Source organism: Macrotis lagotis, chromosome 1, assembly GCF_037893015.1.
Source record: "Macrotis lagotis isolate mMagLag1 chromosome 1, bilby.v1.9.chrom.fasta, whole genome shotgun sequence".
Taxonomy (NCBI): Eukaryota; Metazoa; Chordata; class Mammalia; order Peramelemorphia; family Peramelidae; genus Macrotis; species Macrotis lagotis.
In genome coordinates this window covers 841,765,808-841,788,882 of record NC_133658.1, presented here as the reverse complement: position 1 = coordinate 841,788,882, position 23,075 = coordinate 841,765,808, and the positions used below count along the sequence as shown (strand labels likewise).

The window sequence follows — 23,075 nt, the reverse complement described above, 5'->3', positions numbered from 1 at the left end:
TCAAGTCCATTTTCTTGGTGTTCTTTGCTGGAAAGATATCTCAGAGATACTTGGGAAGATTGGCCAGAGTTTGGAGCTGAGAGTGATTAAAAAGACTGGAAGTAAAACCCACGGTAAGGGGTGGATGTCTGGGGTGGTATTGGTAGCCAGAACCACTCTGGACTGACTGAGAAGTCTTCTAGGTGGGAGATCTGACCTTTAGGAGAGGCCAGAAGATATTAGGGTGTTCCAAAGGAGAGAGGGGGATTTAGGTCCCCTCTCCAGGAATTTTTCCAAAATTTTAAAGGGGGAACATTGCCTCTAGACTTGGGGGGGGGGAGGGGGGAGGGAACCAAGTGGCTGGTAGCAGGAAGCCAATTGGATCTAGTGTGCTGTATAAGTGAGTTTCAATGTTCCCATGGTGGGGGCGGGGGGTGTTTGTTCTAAGTTCTGTCTTGTGTAAGTGTCTGTATTAGTTATTTCTGGGTCTAGGGACTCCATCTAAGTTTTAAACTGTGGGGAACTGGGAGTTGAGCCCAGGAGTTTCAGAAGGTGGGGAAAGAAGGAAGTAGGTGTGCAGCTAACTCTCATGGAGATCAGTTCCTCCCTCACTAAGGGTGGTAGCAGTGCTGGTGTATAGAGTTAAAGAGAAAAGGGGGGCAGCTAGGTGGCACAGTGGATAAAAGCACCGGCCCTGGAGTCAGGAGTACCTGGGTTCAAATCCAGTCTCAGACACAATAATTACCTAGCTGTGTGGCCTTGGGCAAGCCACTTTACCCCATTTGCCTTGCAAAAAAAAAACCCCAAAAAAATAAAAGAGAAAAGGGAAGGGAGATTCTTAAGGAGAAAAACTTGTGGATTGGGAAGAGTTTAGAAGAGAGAAAAAACTTTTAAGGAAAAGATTGAGGAGTTTATAGAAGGGATGATTTCTTATTCTTATGACTAGGAAAGATCCCATATTTTTTTCTCTGGGTTGGGGGAAGGGGGTGGTAGGCTGAACGTATGGTGGTCTTAATTCCATCCACTATCTTGTGAAGACTTGAACTAAACTAAATTCAGCTAAGGAGTGCCCCACCTGACCATTGGGGGTGGGGTGGTGGGAATGGGCAGGAGACTTCAAGTACTTAAGTATTAAAGGGAAAGAGACTCCACCACAGGTGGGATATATGATTGGGAAAGGAAGAAAATATAAAATCCAGGAGATACATTTATTGAAAGGAAATCATGTTTAATGAATGTATCTGCTCTGGTCAAGTGAACTAAGAGTGTCTGAACTGGAGTTTGGGGAATCACTGAGGGTTTTAAAAGAGTTTTATTAGTGTTGTTACATTCTGATAAATTTTGTACAGAATGGGAAGAATTAAACAACCTAGATTGTTAAAGTACTTTGGGATTTTAAACTCTATTTGTAACACCTTTGAGTTAAAGGAAAGTGGCATTGGGTTAACTAAGAAGAAAAATACTACCAGAGATATTTACTGATTTATTTTGGGGAAAAGCTCTAATTTGTTTTTATATTAAGCCTAATGCTAACAATTGTATTTTTATTTTGGATGGTTTTTAGAATGTGCAGAATGGAGTGTCAGATTCTCTGTACAAGGTACTCTAAAGCTTTTATCAACCTAAACTGTTGGGAAATTTAGTTGTAATTACATTGGTTGTAAATGAATAATATGTATGAGATTGGATCCTGAGAGGATCTGGGTAAAGAGGTCTGGAAGACAAAAGTATAAAGATAGTGGGATATTTATTTTCCTCCTATTCTAAGGGAAATGAGATGTTTTAAGAATCTTATGTTTAATGTAAATTAATAATGTATGTTTAATTTTAAAGAAGTCAAGAATGTAAATTTCTTTCTTACTAACTGTAGATAGTTGATATGGGGGGCTCTGACAGATAACTGAACAAACAGCAATTGTGTGGTTCCACTGTAAGGTAACTTATTGATGAATAAGATATATTTATTAATTATGTGATACTCTTTTGTATCAGCAAAGAGATTATATTTACAATATTTGGTTACTGTTAAAGCCTAGAATTAGCATGATTGCTTTGAAGGGCAATAAGGGAAATATCAACAATTATAACCCCTTCTGGGATAGATCTATGGGGTCCATGAATAATGTAATAATGGAAGGATTGCTTTGTACAATCTAGCAATTTGTGTGTTATTCTTATTGGTGCCTTGTTATATTGGAATTAACAATGCATGTTGGAAATTTAAAGTTACCTAAGATGCTCTTAATGGTTTTAAAGAATTCTGAAAGAAATTTGTACGTTAGGGGGCAATATGCTTAGCTGGTGCAGTGGATAGGAGCACTGGCCCAGGAGTCAGGAGGACCTGAGTTCAAATTTGATCTCAGACACAATGATTACCTAGCTGTGTGACCTTGGACAAGTCACTTAACCCCAAATACCTTACAAAAACAAAAATAATAATTTTTATGTTAAGGATGGCTAGTAGTTAAGTTTATGTATAGAAGTTACTAGCTATATATATGAATTGGGAATATTTCATATATATATATATATATATATATATATATATATATATATACCTATATATATATGTATGTATTTTCCAAATCTGGTTGTTTGCTTTGAAGTAAAAACACCTATGTAACATGAGAAAGATAAACACAATAAAGATAATTTGAGATTTTTCTGTGCAATCTCCTGGACAAAGGAGGTATTTATTTGTTGTAAAATACAACAGGCTAGAAGGAGGGTTCTCTAGCCAAGAAGAATCTGATACACTATCTTTATGTAGAGATAGAGTAGATATGATTTCAGACAAAGGGATGCCTCTAGTAAGAGGTAAGAGTGAAGCCTGCAGAGCCAGTCAGAATACCTTGTTTTAGCAAAGACCCAGGAAGGACACTTAGGGCAGCTAGGTGGCGCAGTGGATAGAGCACCAGCCCTGCAGTCAGGAGTATCTGAGTTCAAATCAGACCTCAGACACTTAATAATTAACCTACCTGTGTGGCTTAGGGCAAGTCACTTAACCCCATTGCCTTGCAAAAACCTAAAAAAACCCAAACCAAAAAAAAATACACAAAAACAGGAAAGATACTCAGAGCTTTAGGTAGGGGTTTCATTAATTGGGACCCCATTAAGACTAAATGAAATTTAGTGAATTCGACTCACTTGAAATTCTAATTAGGTAAAACAACTATTTAAGATCATGGAACTTTTAATCAATTTTCCCTTTTTTCATCAGATATCAGGATGATCAGCAAAAAGGAAGTGCTGAGTCAATATGTTGTTCTTGGAGCTAAGGAAAGCTGAAGATGTCAGGTGACAGGGATATGCAGTCAAAGGGGCAGCTTTTCAGTATGACCTGAGGCTGGACCCTTTTGACTTGATTTCCCCAAAGTGAAATATGGATAATGTCTTACCTGAAGGAATAAATCTGGCCTAAGACAATTGACTATCCACATGACCTCTGCCTGGACACTGACATTCAATAATTAGATATCTAAAGGAATTTTTATTTGCTGTCCTCAATCTTTAGTTACTAAGCAAATCAGAAAAAAAACGTTTTAGGTGAATTGGATTTAATAGCCACAGATAGGTTAAGTGTATGGCTCTGACACCTAATATCAGCTAAAGGTTAAGATCGGAATTAAGTTTCCTTAATTTTTATGTTAAAGGGAATATTTAGGTAAGAAGAAGTATAATGAGGAATTTTTAGGATAATTACAATCTCAAGGTCTGATTTAGGAAAAGGAATGTGAGTCAGATAAGTATATCTGGAAAAAGGAAAATATGGGAATATTTTGGGGAAAAATTCATTTTGATTAAGTATGTTTGAGTCATTGTAATGAGAGCAAAAGGTTAAGACTGTTACAAGCTTAAGTCAATGTGGTAATTCTCAATGGAAGTTGCTCATGGTAGTAAAATACTAATGGAAGTTTACGTATTAAAGTGAAATATATATGTCAATAGAACAGTGATTAAGGCAAAATGTAAATTGTAATAAGCTCCAAAATGTCATTGCCTTATAATAAAAATATGTGTTTTGATCTGTGTAAAATGTTAAGTAGTTTCTTTACCAGCAAAGTCTCAACAAAGTTTCAACAAGTCACGAGTTGGAGAGCACATTTTTGGAACAGATTCAGAAGATGCAGAAGGACACTGAATGTCTCCAGGGAAGAAGAGAAGAAAGGAGAGACCCTGGAGCAGTTCTTCACCATCTTTTGCCCATCTTTACACTGTTTAGTTGGGGGGGGGTGTCTCTATCTGTAACTGCCCCTTGATTCTGTTAAGTGTGGCACCCTACATATGCCCCTCTCCTTATGGAAAGGAGGAGGAGAGGCAGGGTGAAGATGTTCTCCACTGTAAAGAAAGGTCAAAATTATTGGGTGGCATGATTATATCCTACATGAGTCAGTATATCCTATCTAGGGACAGTCCAATTTCTGATTTAGATAACTGGGTATTAGTGATGGTGGGAGGAGAATCTAACTGACAGAAGTCAATACCCAGTCTTTTGGTGTGGTAAACTGTTGGATTTGCAGTAGTCCACAACAGTCTGAAAATTAGCCTTGGGTGCCAGTCCCCATGGGTCCGGCCTAGATTTTCAGGTCCTAGTCAAAGGTGCACAGGGGCACAGGATTCTGATCTAGAGGAGAGAAGCATCAATGATACATGATTGAGTCAGTTCAGGATGACTACTACTCATACCAGTCTGGCCAGGATATTTTCTAGGCAGTAGCAAATGTCTAGACATGTCCAGAAGCAGGGTACATATATTCTGGACTGTATAACTTAGAGACAGGTGGACTGAGACTCAAGTAAGATGCTGTGATGTTTCCTGGATCCCTTGTAAAGATGCACAAACTGGGGGACTTGTTAAGGGAAACTCTGATTATGAGTTAGTATGGATTTGTGAGGAAAGTGCAGAAATGGCCATTTGCAAGAAAATAATGATTTAGATAATATTTTCATTTGACTATAAATTATTTCGTCTTTGGAAAACTATCTGTTCATATTCTTTGACCATTTATCAATTGGGAAATGATCCATATTCTTATAGATTTAACAAATTCTTTATATATTTGAGACATAAAACCTTTATCTAAGAAACTATAAAATTTACTCAATTTTCTGCTTTCATTCTGAATGATTGGGGGACCAATGTATCACTCAGATTGTGATGCCAGCCTATGAGTGGCATGAGTGGGCAGGAACAAGGCCTCTCAAAGTGCATAAAGACCTTGCATTTTGGGATTTCCCCGGTCCTCTCTCCCACCATGAGGGAGGTGCCATTTTGTTAAGATATCTTAATTAAAAAAAAATTTAATCACTCTGGACTAGGTATTCACGAGCCATTTATAACATTCATATATTTTTCATCTATCCATAAATCTGATAAATAATATATTTTATTTTCTCCAAATTATCTTGTAATATGTTTCTTTATATCTAGGTCATGTATTCTATTTTTACCTTATCTTTATAAATTGTGTAAAATATTGGCCAATGACTAGGTTCTGTCATACTGATTTCCAGTTTGCCCAAGACAAATTTTATCAGATAATGAATTCTTATCCCAAAGCCTTGAGACTTTACATTTGTAAAATGCAAAGCTGCTATATATTTATGTATTGTTGCAAATTGCATGTCTAATTTTTAGGTAGTACCAGATAATTTTGAAAAGTATTGCCTTATAATATAGTTTAAGATCTGGTATTTCTAAACCTTCTTCTTTTATATTTTTTCCCTTAGTTCCTTGATATTCTTGACTCTTTGTTCTTCCAAATGAATTTCATCATTTTTTTATAATTCAAGAAAATATTTTTAGGCAATTTTATTAGTATGACATTGAACATATAAATTGGTTTAGGCATAATTATCATTCTTATTATACTGGCCCTGACCTACCCCTGAACAATTGATATTTCTATATTTAAATCTGATTTTATGTGTATATAAAAGGTGGGGTTTTTTAAATATATAGTTCCTGGGTTTATTTTGGCAATGTACTCTCAGGTATTTTATATTGTCTAGAATAGTTTTAAATGGGGTATCTCTTAGCTATTGTCCTCCAACCCAAGATGAAGATCATGATCTGACCAGATTCATCCAGAAAATAAATCGTTCCAAAAATTCCTGGATCATATTCTACTCTGTAACTTTTAACTAGAGGATACTTCTTCACTCTGGGAGAAGGGTATATATATCCCTGAATTCCCAGGAGAGTCCTGAGCCTCATCCTATCACTAACTTCCACCTATTCCTACTCTGTCCCTTCCCTGGAGCTTCAGATTAGGCTATAAATGTAATGAGAACAGACCTGCCACATTGTAACAAGCAGGGAGAAGGATACACACATCTATGTATAAGGCTAACTTTCTGTCAGTCTGCTTCCCTGGCTGGGTCTGGTGAGTTTGGGGATCCTCATGAGCTGGGGAGTTCCTTGGTCTCTTCGGTTTTCTTCAGTGCTATGACTACATAAGGAAAGTCCCAGGGATGAGACAATGTTATCGAGATGAACAGAGTAGGATTTCAAAAGAGGTAGTGGACATTGGATATAGGAATTGTAAAACCAAGAAAAACTCTAATTAATGTCACCAATTAATTGTGTGACCTTTAGCAAATCCCTTCCATTCTCTTGGCTTTTGTTTTGATATGTGTGTGTGTGTGTGTGTGTGTGTGTGTGGGTACGTGTATCTGTGTCTGAGTGTGTCTGCCTCTGTGTGTTAAGAAAGAGAGACAAAGGAAAAAAGAGAGAGAGAGAGAGAGAGAGAGAGAGATAAAGAGGAAGGGAGAGAGGCAGAGAGAAAAGGAGATAAAAATAGGATTAGAGGATGTCTACTATTTCTTCTTGTTGGGATATAATTGAAATGAAGACAGAGAGAGAAAGCTGAATGTTTAGAAGGGTGTCCAATCTTTTAGCTCTTCTGGGAATCAGAGCCCAAAAAAATCTTTTTAAGTTCTGCAAGCAGAATTTAAAACATTCTTCAATACAATGCAACAACAAATGCAAGACATATTCAAGTTCTGAAGGCATAGCTTCCCAAAGGGAAGGTAGTGGAAGTGGAAAAGGGCCCAGATATGAAATCTGTCCTCTCAAAATTCTTAAAAGACATTTGCATTACCCCAAAACAATACAATTATATGACAGCATTCCTGTAAGGTAAATATTAGAGATACTATTACTCCCATTTTATAGCTAAACTGAGGTTGAGACAGTAAGTGACTTGTCCATGTTTAAACAAATAGTTAATGTCAAAGTCTGAATTTAAATCGAGGTGTTCTTCACTCCACATTCAGGATCATTTCTATTATACCAGCTGGCTCTTAGGACCACATAACTGGTCTTTGGGAATTTTTTCATAAAAGTTGAAATTCAGGTCAGATCTAAGGATATTCAACCTAGAGGCAGTAAAACGGAAAAGAGCAGGACTCTGTAGCCTTAAAAAGAATGGAAGATACAGGCCTAGGGATAGGAAACAACACTCCTAGAAAACTGAAGTGGACTGACTTCAAAGAAGTTAAGTTAAAGAAATCCAATTAAGAAACTGGACTGAAGAGGACTGACTTCAAAGAATTCCTGTTTTAAAGTTTAACACCTGAGGGCTTACAGAAGATATCAGATAAAGAATTGAGGGCAAGGGACTCTGTGTGTGTGTGTGTGTGTGTGTGTGTGTGTGTGTGTGTGTGTGTGTGTGTGTGTGTGTGACTTTCCAGTTTCTTCCTGTCATCATCACAATCATCCAGGCAGGTATTTTGCTTTCAGTGAAAACTCTAGGAATATGCTACAAATGCAGGCTGTCTGCTCATCTGAAATCAGATACTTCAGACCAACTAAGTTCAATCTTCAAAAATATCTTCTTGCTTTTATCCAGTTCCCTAATTCAAAACTGGAAAAGGTTTTAAAGTTTTAACTCCTATTTCCATAATGCTTGAAGCTTTACAAAATACCTTCCTTACAATGATCTTAACAAGGTAACTGGAATAAATGTTATCCAACTTTTACAGGTGAAGAAATTGAGACCCAAAAAGTCTAATCTAAAGTTGCACAGAATAAGACATGTCAGAGTCAGGGTTTAAACCCAAAGACTTGACCTTGAAGATTAGATTGAGAACTTCTTGAGATTAGACTATCTTTTTTTGTCTTCAATTGGATCCTCAGCATTTAGCATAATTCCTGCAACATACTTAATAAATTTTTGTTGACTGCTGCCAAGCTATGGGATCATCATGTCAAATACCATCATTTTTGGGAGGAAGAAAGTGAAGCCTAGAGAGAAAAAGGAACCGAGATACATCTTCTGATTCATAACCCATCCAGGGCTTTTTCTACTCTTCTTTTCTTCCCTTCCAAGTTTACATTCCCTAGGTGTATTCCACCCTGAAATTACCATGAATTTATTTTACAAATATTTTTTTTTTTTATATAGGACTATTCTTTTGAAAGAGACATGAACATAAATTCCTTGAAGGCAGGGAGTGTTTAATTTTTGTCTTTGTATTTCTAGCACCAAATATTCCCTGGCAATCCCTTTGTTTTCTGATTAATTGTGCTTTCATTCATTCTGATTCATTTTTTACAAGGTTCCTGAATCCTAGTGTTCCGTCTGTCATAAAGGATCAGAAGACTAGGATTCAAATATTGAATCTGCTATGAATTAATTACATGTTTTGGGAGCATGACTTTCTTCTGTTAAAGGAATTGATTTAGCTCAGTGGTTCTCAAATTCTTTGTTCTCAGGACCACTTTATAGTTTTAAAAATTACTGAGTTCCCTAAAAACTTTTGTTTGGGTGTGTTATGTTTATTGATAGTGATTAGAGATTAAAATATTTTAATATTATTATGAAAATAGTTCTAATTTTTTTTAACATTCTGAAAGGGTCTTGGTTTCCAGAAGATTCCTTGAGAACCCCTGTCCTAAATACTCCTAAGGTGCATTCCAGTTCTGATGTAGGATGGATCTTTTAATTTTCTCCTTTTGTGGTCACTCCCCTGCATTCCTGCTGGAAAACTGATTTCCAAAGGAAAGCATTTCCTGGGATCTTTTGGATTCTTGGGTGCCAAGGCACAAACCCTTTCTTTCCCATGAATGGTAACACACTCATTCTATAACTGAAGGACAGGCATGTGGGCAGCCAAATTTTGACTGGTAAATATGCTTTCTTAAAGTCTCTAATCTCTGTTTAGGTAGTCAGTCTAAAGGCATTTATCAAATATTTACCATATACTTCCTTCCTGTGGTAAGCATTGGAAATATGTTGTTGTTCAGTCATTTCAGTCATGTCTGACTTTTTGCTCTCCCATTTGGGGTCTTCTTAGCAAAAATACTGGAGTGGTTTGCCGAAATCCTTTTCCAGTTCATTTAACAGATGAGGAAGCTGAGGCAAACAGGCTAAGTGATCTGCCCAGGTCATGTGTCTGAGACCAAATTTGAATTCAGGTCTTCCTGTCTCTAAGTTTGATGCTCTATCCACTGTGCCACTTAGCTTCCCATGGAAATATAAAGAAAAACAAACATATAGTCCCTAGCTTCAAGAAGTTCACAATCTAATACAAAAAAAAAATGCAAACAAACCAATACACACATATCAAAAGTGTCACTAGAAGACAATCTCATAGGGAAGGAGACTGGCAATGGAATCTACTGGGGTGGGGCAGGAAGAGACAGGGAAAGGTTTCTTCTAAATCGTAGGTTTTAAGCTGAATCTTGAAGCTGGAGACTGAAGTGAAGTAGGAGAGTAATTCCAGACATAGGCGACAGTTAGTAGAAAGACAGAATGAAAGAAATGGGGAACTGAAGACAAAGAATAACAAATTTGACAATATAGATGGTAAAGTTTGCCTATGGGAAAAAAGCAAGAAAAGATTGAAAAGTGTTCAGTGTTGTTTGCCTCCAATACACTACTATGCAGGGCAATCTTTTCACAAAGACTCTTCACAATCTAACTCTGCTGTCAGAAAAGCCTCTTAAGTGACTAATAAACTCCTGAAATTTCCTGGGTTAATTTTCCCAAGGAAGTGCATTCTGAGTTTGAACTCTCCTGGGAAGATAAATACTGCATTTCTTGATAACTGGTTCTGACAGAAGTAAGAAGTAAGAGGCAGGTCAGGCAGAAGGCTTTCTTTATTTCCTAGTGATAGCATTTTCAGTTCTGAGAGTCATAGAGAACTGTGTATGTGTGTGTGTGTTCAATTGAGGTTATTGATTAAGATAAAGTTCACAGAGAACATTTAATCATGATTTATCAGTTAAGTGGGGACCTGTAGTGGGGGTATCTATTTGTTTGGACTTGGCAAGGAATTCAGTAATTCAATGTATCCTATAAAGCATTCCATGCATATAACAAATTATTGAGTGTCCTTTTCCAGTTATGTGCTTAGAGAAGTAAGTTTATTTGAAATGGAAATCAGGAGTCCTGGGTTCTAGTCTTGGTTCTGTCATATGCATTAGAAAAGTTCCTTTATTCCTGTTAGATTCAGTTTGTTTATGGCTTGTTTTGGAAGGTCTAACTGAATAAGTTCCATTGTCGAAGTTGGAGGAGCTGATACCTCTAAAGCTAACTGCCTTTATGATCTTGGGAAAGTAACTTATTTTTCTGAGGTCTCAGTTATATTATCTGTAAAATGAAAAGGATACCTAGAAGACCTCTGAACTTTCTTCCAATTAAAAATTTATGCTTCTTTGACCCTATGATTATATTCCTTTTCATCCCCTCCAATTCTGAAAAGAGTTCCATGTCACTTCAAGGAAAATTTGTAAGTGGGAAGCCAAGGACTCTCTTTGGACTACATTTCCCAGAATGCATTGAACCAAAGGGCATAATCAATGAGAAAGAACACAGAAGGTGACTTTTCTTAATATATGAGGAAAGTCTTTGGTCATGAGAGTTTTAAGTGAAGTAGGGGGGAGAGAGAAGAGAAAAAAATGATGAAATTTGGAAGAAAGAACAGTGACCACTAGATGAGTCGTGTCCCATAAGTTATGTCTCATCTAAACCTGAGGAACTGATGTATATAAAACATAGGAGCCCTTACCTTGAGGATATAGTCTGTTTACAATCCTTTGTAGGATTTTGTAGAATGTACCCATTTACTGACAAGACATGCTGCTACCCCAAGAAGTAAGGTACAAACATGATTTGTGTTCAGTTGATGAGTTTGTCTTACATTATCTCAATTCCCTATTCACACACTAATTCTGTAGAACTATGAACTTATAGCTAATATATGGTAATCAGTAACATTTTGAAGAGATTCTATTTTCTCAATATCATGATACTTTATATTTTGATTAAATTTTTCTTTTTCCACAGGATGTGAAGCCAAGATATTTTAAAATGTTTGGACTAGGAGAGGGAAACTGAAGGGATATAGGGAACTTTTGACTATTAAATGCAGTAAAACATAAATCCTGTTGAGGTTTTTGCTGGTGGGGAAGTGGCTGGGACTAGCTAAATTCTTTACAGCTTCATAATTCTGAACCTAAGTCTTTAATTTCCCTATCTTTTGATTCTCCTCTAAAAGGGTTTTTTTTTTCCTGATCTTTCTATGACAAAAGATCTGACAGTGAAGATTTTCCTGATCTCTCATCATGGGACTTTTCAATGTCTCCCACCCTACTGTATTCTTACTGACAGGAATTCCTGGTCTAGAGAACACTCAGGAGTGGCTGGCTGGGCCCCTCTGCATGATGTACACAATGGCTCTTGGGGGCAATACCATGATCCTGTTGGCTGTGTGGGGGGAGTCTGGCCTCCATGCACCCATGTACTATTTTCTGTCCATGCTTTCTTTCAGCGATGTGGCCATGTCCCTAGCTACACTTCCCACTGTATTTAGAACCTTCTGTCTCAATGCCCGAGCAATTGTTTTTGATGCCTGCCTCACTCAAATGTTCCTCATTCACTCATTCTCCATGATGGAGTCTGGCATTCTGCTGGCCATGAGTTTTGACCGCTATGTAGCTATCTGCAACCCACTTCGGTATGCCTCTGTCCTCACCAATCAGGTCATTGCTGGGATGGGCCTGGCTGTGACAGCCCGAAGTTTCATAACCCTCTTTCCCTTACCTTTCCTCATCAAGAGGCTACCCATTTGCAAATCCAATGTGCTCTCCCATTCCTACTGTTTGCACCCAGACATGATGAAGTTGGCCTGCGCTGATATTACTGTCAATAGCATTTATGGGATGTTTGTACTTATATCTACCTTTGGGATGGACCTTCTCTTCATTATTCTTTCTTATGTTCTGATCCTTCACTCTGTGTTGGCCATTGCCTCCCGTGAGGAGAGATTCAAGGCTCTCAATACTTGTGTGTCACACATCTGTGCTGTGCTCATCTTCTACATACCCATGATTGGGGTCTCCACTGTGCATCGCTTTGGCAAACATGCTCCTCGGTATGTGCATGTGCTCATGTCAAATATCTACCTCTTTGTGCCCCCTGTTCTCAACCCCATTATCTATAGTGCCAAGACAAAGGAGATCAGACGAAGTATAATTCGCATGTTTCAACGACTTGGCATGTGACCTATAGACACTGAAGTACTGCAGTTGGATTTAGGTGATATAATACCATTCTGGAAATAATTTCTATCATTATCATTATAATCCATAAATATTTTAAGTGTTTATTCTATGTAGGATACTAGGAAAGAAAGAGCTATACAATATAGCCTGCTTTAGCTTACAGTCTAATAGGGGAGGTAGGATATATATATATATATATTTATATAAATGCATACTTAACCATACCAGGGAGCATAAGAAAATGTCATATGATTGATACAAATAATAGGAGCCTCAGATCTTCAGAGAAGGAAGACAGAAATGGAGGAGAGAAGCTGTCCACTATCACCATCACCATCATCAACCTCACCATCACCATCCAATATCATCATAACCATCACCATGTCAATATCCATCACCACCTCAATACACAATCTTTCTGGTGATGTATATACCAAGTGTTGAAATCAGAAGAAATGTCAATTAAGATGTTCTTAGAATAGGTATAAACATATTAGCTCATATTAGCTCACATTACAAAGCAAGAAGTATTCAATTAATCTTTGATTCAAATGATGGATGACAATATTTTTTCTCCATAGTACCAAATAATTGAATTTTCCTATCTTGTGATGCATATAATATACATGCTTTTAAGTATGTAATTATGGAAATAGGAAATCCTGGTCTTCATTAGCTTCTAAAGTATATTCCCGTCTATCTGTCTATATTGTATTTGGTTAGCTATGTATATTTTATGTAGTTAATTTCTCTTTTCCATTGGTACTTTTTAATTTGTAGTAAGCAATACATTCAAATGATTTATTTATATGCTCATCTGGCTGTTCAAAAGAAAGAGAAAGAAGAAAGAGAAGTGCACCTCTCTTGTTGGCCTAGGGATCAATGCACATGCTAGACAAACACTTAACATGAAGTCAACTTAGGATATGGAGATTGAGAGCCCTTCAAAGAATTTTCAGTCACTACTGTAATAAATGGACTAACTCATAATTTGGACTAATCAGTGTTTCCTGGTGGATGCTTCTTTTAGTAAGATTACAGTAGTGATGAGCGAAAGTTGGGGAGAGTTACTACATTCCAAACTTTTGAGTTAAAAATGTAGGCATCTACTCCCTTGCCCCAGTAGGGTGGGCTGCTAAATAAGAGTTAAATATCATGGAATTGTGAATGGGTCTCAAATACACCTGTATCCTTTCTCTACTACATCCATTAAATCATTCAGCCTTTGTGATTAGTGTGCTGAAATCTTCCTTTTTCCTTGACATCTTTTGTCCCACATCTGTATAATCCTTATAGTTGTCAAGATGATCACCACATTCATTTAGCACCACTATTAGTGCTAGTACCAAAGAAAACTGATGGACGTCTGTAGGATAACACTGGACCTTTTACAAAAGAACTACCCAGACCCTACTCATCATATGCATTCAAAGCTCATTAGCAAAAATATAGATACAGATTTGAATGGTGAGAATATACAAAGTGAACCAATGTAAATAGAAATCTACTCTTGAAGAAGAACAAAAAATGTTTTGGAAAGATTTTTAGTTTTTTTTTAAATGGATTTTTAGCCAGTAGACAAGCATTTATTAAATGTTTTCTATATGTCATGAAGTTAAATTTCTAAGAATTTTAAATGCAAATAATCTTATCACAGGTAATGTTATTATAGTGAAGATTCCTTGCTAACCAAGGAGCGTTTCAAAATTACTGACACTAAGTGCAAAGCTCCTATTAGAGTACAACACAATTATTAGTCCTATAGATAAGTTGGGCTATTAAGCATAGAAGCATTAACAAAACAATAAAGAAGACAGGAACAGATTTGAGCTCACAATGCCATGCCTCAGAATTTGCTGCTTCTAAATTTTTTCTTTCAGTCATCTTCACCTTGTTCTGATTTCATTGTGGTAGCTGGTTAGGTATACTTGAATATTTTCTGTAATTCCAGCAAAGACACTTTTTGTTGTCATCATCATTGTTGTTGTTAATATGAATTCTGAATCACAAACAATAGAATTGTCCTAAAATAAAAGCCATCATAATGTCCACCCTGATTTTTAATGTTATTATTCTTAAAGCCCAACACGTATCTTATACCAAGTGGTATAGATCAAATGCAGTCTCATGAGGCATTCTGTGAAATGGTTCTTTAGATAAGAGCTTGTTATAACTAAACTTAGTATCTCTTCTAGTGCCTATCACAATGACATGTGAACAATGAACACTTACTAAATGTGTGCATGATTTGTTTTCTTGTTGTTGTTTAGTTGCTCCAGTTATGTTCAATTCTTCATCCAAATTTGGAGTTTCCTTGACAAGGTTAGTGGAGTTCCTTGCTTTTCCCTTCTCTGGCCCTTCTTATAGATGAGGAAACTGAAGCAAACAAGTTAAACGACTTGCCCAGAGTCTCAGCTGGTAAATGTCTAAGGTCATATTTGAATTCAGGTCTTCTTGACTTCATGACTAATACGCTATCCACTGTGTCCTCTAGATGATTTGCTACAAGGTTGGTATACCTCCTTTATTAATCAAAAAATGTCCTTTATAATGTCTCATATTCTACTTTGTAAATTACACTAGTAATATGTAGCTGTCTACTTATGCTCATTCTGTGTCATTCTTCCAAAAAAAATGTTGATGTTCTTTGTTTTTTTACTAATATAGTAATTTCAGATATACCTTTTTATCCCCAAGACCCTTGAATTATTCCTTGTAGCATTTAAAAAAAAAAAAAGAAAAAGATGGGGCGGCTAGGTGGCGCAGTGGATAGAGCACCGGCCCTGGAGTCAGACACTTAATAATTACCTGGCTGTGTGGCCTTGGGCAAGCCACTTAACCCCATTTGCCTTGCAAAAAAAAAACCTATAAAAAAAAGAAAAGAAAAAGAAAATGTTAACTAAAGTCAACCAATACAGCAAATGGGTCTGAAATCTTATACAATACTATATCCTCATAGAGAGGAAGAAGGTGCTATTTTTAATTTCTTCTCTTTGTATCATAAAAATAGGCCTCAGAGCTCTTATAGTCTTTCCTTCTCATTTTACATGAGGAAAAAAACTGACAACCCAGGTCACACAGTAAGGAACAAAAATTTGAACCAAAGTCACCGGTTCAGAGGCTCACAGGTAGAGCCTGAAGGGACTTTAGACTCCATTTAACCTAAAGTCTTCATTTTACAGAGAAGGAAACTGAGATGGAGAGAAGTCAGCTGACTTGTTTGAGGTAATATGGGTAGTAAGCACCATAGCCAAAAAAAAAGAACCCAGGTCATCTAAAGACAATACCACATGCTGTATTAGATCCCAAACTAGAAGAACTAAAGAGAACCCTGGAGCTCATTTAGTCAGATTTTTAAAAATTTTATATGTACAAATGAGAAAAACAATATTCATTGGAGGAAAGGTAACTTGTCCTCTGACACAATGGGTTAGAAATAGATAAGGTCAAGCCAATACAGTGAACAAGCTTCATTACTCTTCTCCTTATCATTTATTCTACTTCTGATTCTCTGGACCTTTTCTACCATGCTTCTAAAGAAGCCTTCTCATCCTGGAAGTTCACTCCATTTCTGGACTTCTCATATTAGAATACATTCTGTTCCTGTGATCCCTTTCTCTGATTGATTGCTTTACTTCCAGGCTCCCATTTTAATAAAGTGCTCAGACCTGTCTCCACTCCTGACTTTTCAGACTTTCTTTACCATGCCCCCAAATGGATACTTTCTCCTCCCTCTCTAAACCTTTACTGCTTCATTTTATGGGTTGTCTTTCCCCATTAGAATGTAAACTCCTTGAGGGTAGGGAACTTCTACTTTACTTGTATTTTTATTTTCAATGCTTAGGATAGTAGTTGGAACATAGTAAGTAATTAATTCTTGTTGATATAACTTGTCTAGAAAAAAAGAAAAATGACTTATTTATATAAACATGTTAATAGCAATTTGTGTATTGACTAAAAAATCAGAAATTGAAGTATGCCTATGAATTGAGGACTAGATGAACAAGCTGTGGTATATGATTGTGATGGAATATTATTGTGCCATAAGAAATGACAAGACAGATGATGACAGAAAAACTTCAAACAACTCACATGAACTGTTGTGAAGTATCAAGGAAACATTGTACAAGTAACAGTACTATCACAATAAAAAATTGTGAATGACTTAGCTGTTCTCAGCAGCACAATGATTCAAGGCAATCTCAAAGAACTCATGCTGAAACATCTTATCTACCCCCAGAGAAAGAACTGATGTCTAAATAGAGACTGAAGCAAACTTTTTCACTTTTTTTGTTTTGTATTCACATATATACAATCTCTATTGGATTGCTTACCATCTCAGAGAAGAGGCAGTGGAGAGAGGGAGAAGAATATGATTTGAAAATTAAAACTTAATAATGTTTAAATTGTTTTAATATATAATAGAAGAAAACCAAAATATAATTTAAAAAAAAAGGTGACTGAGTATTGTTAATGGGAAGGGTGTGACTGGACTCCAGACACTTCTTATCATTGTCTTCTTTTCTCTTCCCCCTTTTAGTTTGAAGATTTTATCAAGCCATACCACACCATGATACAAAAAGTATGAAATGCTGTTTTTGTTTTGTTTGTTTTAATCCCAGGCTTCTCATCTCCACCTGGTCAGAATTTATTTTATAGAAAAAGTTAGTATGACCAAAGTAGTTTAGAAGTCTCAATTAGGAAAAGTTCCTAATATTTGCATTAAGATTTGGCTCTATGGGGTGTCTAGGTGGAGTAGTGGATAAAGCACTGGCCCTGGAGTCAGGAGTACCTGGGTTCAAATCTGGTCTCAGACACTTAATAATTACCCAGCTGTGTGGCCTTGGGCAAGCCACTTAACCCCATTTGCCTTGCAAAAACCTAAAAAAAAAAAAGATTTGGCTCTGTCCTAACTTAAATTTAAATTTATCTCTGAATAACCTAAGACCCTTTCTTAACATATAAAGAAAAATTCAGGGTGTGGAAAAGTTTGGTTTAAAAAGTCAGCAGGTATGGTAGAGTTAATAGACTCTAATGGACAGGTATCAGGAGGGATAACTGATTATAAAACCAAAACTTAAAGTCACAATGAACTTACTAGGATGATGTTGTGTGTGGTTAATGTTTAGGTTTTTTGTTTTTTTCTTCCAAGCTTCCTCTTTTCACAATTTAGTGAATTTAATTATTAGAAAATAACCTGATAAGCCTCCTACGGATCTCCTTTGTTTTGATGGAATAGATAACAGGATTGAGCATGGGAGGGACAAAGAGATAAACAAGGGACATTAGTGTATATACATATGGTGGTGCAGATCTCCCAAAACGGTGTACCATGGATACACCCAACATGGGTACATAGAAGATAAGTACTGCACATATGTGAGACATACAAGTATTAAGTGTTTTAAGCCTCTCTTCTTGGGAGGCAATGGCCAGCACAGAATGGAGGATGAGAATGTAAGAGAAGAGAATGAGTACAGAATCCAAGACAAAGGTAGAAATAATAACACATAGGCCAAAGATGCTATTGACAGAGATGTCACCACAAGGGAGATGGATCAGGTCTGGATATAGGCAGTAAGCATGGGACAGGATGTTGGCTTTACAGAAGGGCAGGCGCTTCAGGAGAAATGGCAATGGAAAAACCACACAGAAGCTGCGAATACCAATGATCAGGCTCATTTGTGCAACTTGAGCATCATTGAGAATGGTAGAGTATCTCAGTGGGTTGCAGATGGCTACATAACGATCAAAACTCATAGCCAATAAGATCCCAGACTCCGAGAAAGAGAAGAAGTGAATGAAGAACATCTGTGCCATACAGGTATCAAAGGCAATCTGCTGGGTATGGAAGCAGAAAGTGGCTAACACTGAGGGCAGTGTGCATAGGGATACACCAATGTCATTGATTGAAAGCAGGGACAAGAAATAGTACATAGGTTGGTGCAGACTTTGCTCCTCTTTGACAATGAAGAGAATTAGGGCATTTCCCACAATAGAGATAGTGTAGAGGGCTCCAAGCAGCAGGAACATCCAGTGTTGGGATTCTTCAAAACCTGGGATGCCAGTCAGGATGAAGGGAGGTAATTCTGTGTCATTAGTGGGAGAACTCCCCATTCTGGGAATTTTATTCAAACTAGTCAAATTTCATGGAAAGAAAAGGAAGGGATAGGTTATTGGTGATCAAATTTCTTAGTCTGGTATTCAAGTACTCTATGATCTAAAACTACTCTATTCAAAGTTCTATTTCACTCTATTGTGCTTAATAAACCTTCTATTCTAATGAAGTACATCTCAATATTCCCATCCTTTACTCCTTATCAACACTTAGAATAATTCTTAGCCTTAGTTAAACTCTTAGTTAATTCTCTTTATCAATCCCTGTTTAAGGTAGATTTGCAATTCAACTCTTTCAGGAAGTCTTTCTTGTTAACCCTAACCTCTGTGGATCTCTTGGCCTTCCTAATTAATTATAGTAAATGATAGCAATGTCAAGTTATTAATCTAGTGCTTTGTTTGCAACCATAGCCAATGTCCTTACATTTCCCAAGTTCACTCATTCCCTTATTACTACTAAACAACAGGGAGTATAAATTTCTCCCCCAACTTTTTCTCTGCATTGCATGTCCTTTTTATCCTCCTGAATACCTTCCTCAATTCTAATTTTTCTTTTTCTTTCTTTCTTTCTTTTTTCTTTCTTTCTTTTCTTTCTTTCTCTTTCTTTCTTTCTTTCTTTCTTTCTTTCTTTGCTTTCTTTCTTTCTCTTCCTCCTCCTCCTTTCTTCTTCTTCTTTCCCTTCTCCTCCATCTTTTCCCACTTCCCCTTCCCTTCTTTCTCTTTCCTTTTCCCTTTCTTTTCTCTTTTCTCCTAGCTAGCATCTCATTTTTTTCCCCCTTGTCCTCCTGGTCTCCTCTCCTCCCACTGCTCTCTTCTTTTTTCTCTTTCTTCTCTGCTCCTCCCCAAAGCACAGAAAGTCACACCTGAATTTTTTCCTTACTTTCAAATAGACCTTTATATGATATTTTCATTGAGGCTGAAAAAAGTAAAGGCTGCTTTTGCTGTCTGAATTTCTATAATCTACAGGTTAGAATAGAAATTCTTAAGCAAACTGAGTTGTGTCTAACAAGTTTACTTACAAATTTAAGAGAAATAACCCCAGAAATAAGATTAAAAATTCAAGTTAATGAATCTCAGAACTGAAATCACAGAATCTCAGAACTTTAGAGTTGGAAGGGACCTTAGTGATCATTTAACCTAATCTATAATCCCAAATGAATTTCTCTTTCACAGCACATGAAAGGTTAGGAAGATGCCTCCTGAGGGGAATTCCATTATCTCTAGAAACTTTTGAATAATTTGAATTAAATGATAGATAATTTAAAAAAGTTTTAGATAACAAATAAAACCATTGATATGGAATACAATTTTAAATAACAAGTTCATGAATCCAAGCTTAAGCATTCTTACTTTAGAAGAAAATAAAACTCTTACTTCACATTTAAGTTCCTTTAACCTAGTCTCAAACTATTTAAACATCATTCCCTTTCTCAGTGGAGTCAAACAGATCTTATTTTTCCCTTATAAGTAGTTTCTATTTATGAAACTCCCTATTCTTTTAGTTCTTTATTTCTCCAGACAGAAAAAGTGAAGCAAAATTAAAATTGAGCATCTCAGTTTTCTTTTATCAGTTATCCTTTCTTTAGTCCTCCTTTTCCCTCCAATATGACCAAAAACAAAGATATCTTAAGGCAGACCAAAAAAACCCCACAAGAATCTTTTTTGCTATCTTTAGCTTTCCTCATCATGCTCCTCTCATTTGGGATAGAGCTAGTATTTTTAATGTTCAGTTTTTGTATTCCAGGTATGCTACCTACCCTTTCTTCATTACATAAATACATGTGTACATACACATATGTGTGTAGATATTTGTGTGCATCTGCATGTGTATATGTAGAAATGAATATGTGTGAATACATGTATATGTGTAGATATATAAATGTGAATACATATATGTATATATACACATATAAATGTGAATACATATATGTATACACACATATCTATATATATAAATCTATGGGACTTTATAAGGGATCTAATCCAATTGATGCATGAACAATCTAAAGAACAATCACCAACAGAACAGCCCCAAATTTGTCATATAATTTCTGCTTAAATCTTTCCAATATAGATAAATGGCTGTTTCCAGAATCAACATATTCTAGTTTTGGACAATGTTCCTTACATTAAAGTGAAATTCCCCTTCCTTTCTTCAACTTCCACCAGTTTTTTTTTCAGTTCTATCTTGTTAGTCAAAGAGGATAAATTTATTCACTCTTGAACAAAATAACACTTCTAATATTTGCAGAAGGCAATATTTCCTGCCCTCTCCCCACCACTCAAGTCTTCTCCAAATTCACAATCTACATTTACTTATGTACCACAGCTCTAGTCCCTTCATCATCCTAGACATCATCACCACCTGAAAAATGCTTCATCTTGTCAGCATCCTTCCTCAAATATGGTGTCCAGAAATGAAGACATTTCCATTTACCTAAATATAGAGATTTTTCTCTCCTTTAACTGCTGTATAACTGTTTTTTTTTTCAGAATCTTATTCCCACCTCCTTCTCTCTCTTTTTTGGACATATAGCAATTCTCCTTATTAAGAGAATTTAGAGAAGCTTTCATCTTCATTTCTAGGTAAAACTCATCTCTTTTTTCTTTAGATTTTATTTTAGCATTACCTCTGTCTGTTCTGCATTATACATAGATGCTATATTTTTTAAGACTTAGAGCCAAAATTGTATATAGATCCCTTAATGCAAAAACTTTAGAAAAGACTTAATTTTTACAAGTCAAAGTGGAAAGATCAAAAATATATGAACTTGCCCAATCTTTGATCAGTATTCTACTTATTTCTTATGCTTAGAATGCCCTTATTGCCTTACCCACTTCTCTACTGGTCAAAATCCATGATTTTATTAAAAGTCTTAGTTTAAATACTCCTTTACCTTTGAAACCTTCCATAACTAACTAGAAGTATTCTCACCTTCCTGTGTTTTCCTTTATTATTCTTTATACTAATTAATTACATTTTTCTTGTTTTTCCTTCTCAAAACCATTCCTCTTTTCTCCCATCCACTAGGCTGTAAGTTCCATGTGGACAAGGATCATTTCTTGTATATTTTCAAATATCTTCTTGTGCTCAGAAAAGGAAAAAGCACACAGTGAACTGAATGAAAAATTTTTGAGCAGGGGAATGTGATATAATGCTATTGCTAATAATAATTCAAATTTTTTATGATGCTTTAAGGTTTATAAAAATCTTCCCCTACAACTATGACTCAGTTTTTATAATATATAGATACACTATTATCTCACTTTTATATAGCACATTAGAGTTCAAAAGTCCTTTCTCACAGTAGGAACTGCAGAAGTTTTATCTCCATCTCACAGACAAGAAGGCTAAGGCCCAGAGACAGTGATCATTTTTCTACAGTGTTAAGGTTAATCCTTCATGTGCCAAGATAAGAGAACTACCCTTTAGGACAGTGGTTCTGGTAGAGTGTGAAATTTAGATTGAAGAGGTGAAATAAAGACAGAATGGAGCCAAGAATCCTAGTTAGGAGGTCATTCCAGTAGTTCACATTAGTGGCGGTGAACAGTTTAAGCTAAACTAATGGCAAATGGGGATGTTGAAGGGAGGGCATTCAAGCAGACAGGGAATTAGTGTAGTCATAAAGGTTCCAAATCTTAGGTAGCTGGGGAGGTGGGCTTTAAGAGATATTCCTAAGATTTGGAACCTTTATGAGTAGGTGGCCAGTAGAATGAACTACAATATTATTAACTGAATCAACAAATCAACCCTCAGTTATGTTAAGCAAATAACAATGGGCTTGGAATTTTATTAGGAACCAGGCATACAAAAAAAGTAAATTTTCATTCTTCCTTCCCACTTGGAGTATGAATATGTGTGTGCATGTGTGTATGACAGAGAGAGAAAGAGACAGAGATAGAGACAGAGGGACAGAGACACACACAAATGCAGACACAAGCAGAGAAATGAGAGCCATTTCATTGTATCAGACCTTAGGAATTAAGAGCAAGAAGTTCAGAAATAAAATTAGATAACATTTCCAATTCCTAGGATGACTCTGCAAAAGGTGGTTTCTGACAATTTGATTGGAGGATGTTAATCTCATGAAGGCAGGATTGGGGTTTAGAGAAGAAGGTCCAATGTTTTGCTAAAAGAAAACATCACAGGGTTTAAGTGCTTGGAAGATCACAGAATCATAGATTTAGAGCTCAGAGGAATCTTAAATGACATTTAACATATAAGTAAATTAAGGCCCAGAAAAGTTTAAAAACTTGCTCAGGGTTTCATAGCTAGTAAGCATTTTAGTTAGAATTTGAATTCAAGTTTTCCTGCTTCCTAGTCCAGCATTCTTGAGCATGCTATCAGAGCTGGAGGAACACAAGGAAAGGATGTGTGACAAAGATTCTTTCATAGAATAATAGATTTAAAGCTAGGAGGAATCTCAGATGCCATCTAATCTAATCTAATTTTACAACTGAGAAACTA

The 23,075-nt window shown here is 36.3% G+C and overlaps 2 protein-coding genes across 4 annotated transcripts; one reads left to right on the top strand and one right to left on the bottom strand.

Moving 5' to 3' along the window:
* The first annotated feature begins 1,589 nt into the window (after nucleotides 1-1,589).
* LOC141490093 (olfactory receptor 51I2-like) lies at nucleotides 1,590-12,490 on the top strand. 3 transcript variants are annotated; one of them, XM_074190369.1, is made up of 2 exons: nucleotides 1,590-1,616; nucleotides 11,576-12,490. In XM_074190369.1, the coding sequence occupies exon 2, from the start codon at nucleotides 11,648-11,650 to the stop codon at nucleotides 12,488-12,490; it is 843 nt and encodes a 280-aa protein (XP_074046470.1). In that variant the 5' UTR covers nucleotides 1,590-1,616; nucleotides 11,576-11,647. The 3 variants fall into 3 exon arrangements, with proteins under 3 accessions (XP_074046470.1, XP_074046468.1, XP_074046459.1); XM_074190367.1 differs by lacking the exon at nucleotides 1,590-1,616 and adding an exon at nucleotides 11,137-11,159 and having other exon boundaries at nucleotides 11,563-12,490; XM_074190358.1 differs by lacking the exon at nucleotides 1,590-1,616 and having other exon boundaries at nucleotides 11,552-12,490.
* Nucleotides 12,491-17,668: 5,178 nt separating this feature from the next.
* LOC141490082 (olfactory receptor 51I2-like) lies at nucleotides 17,669-18,607 on the bottom strand. Its single transcript, XM_074190348.1, has one exon. It carries the CDS (start codon nucleotides 18,605-18,607, stop codon nucleotides 17,669-17,671), a length of 939 nt encoding a protein of 312 aa, XP_074046449.1.
* Between the last annotated feature and the right edge of the window lie 4,468 nt (nucleotides 18,608-23,075).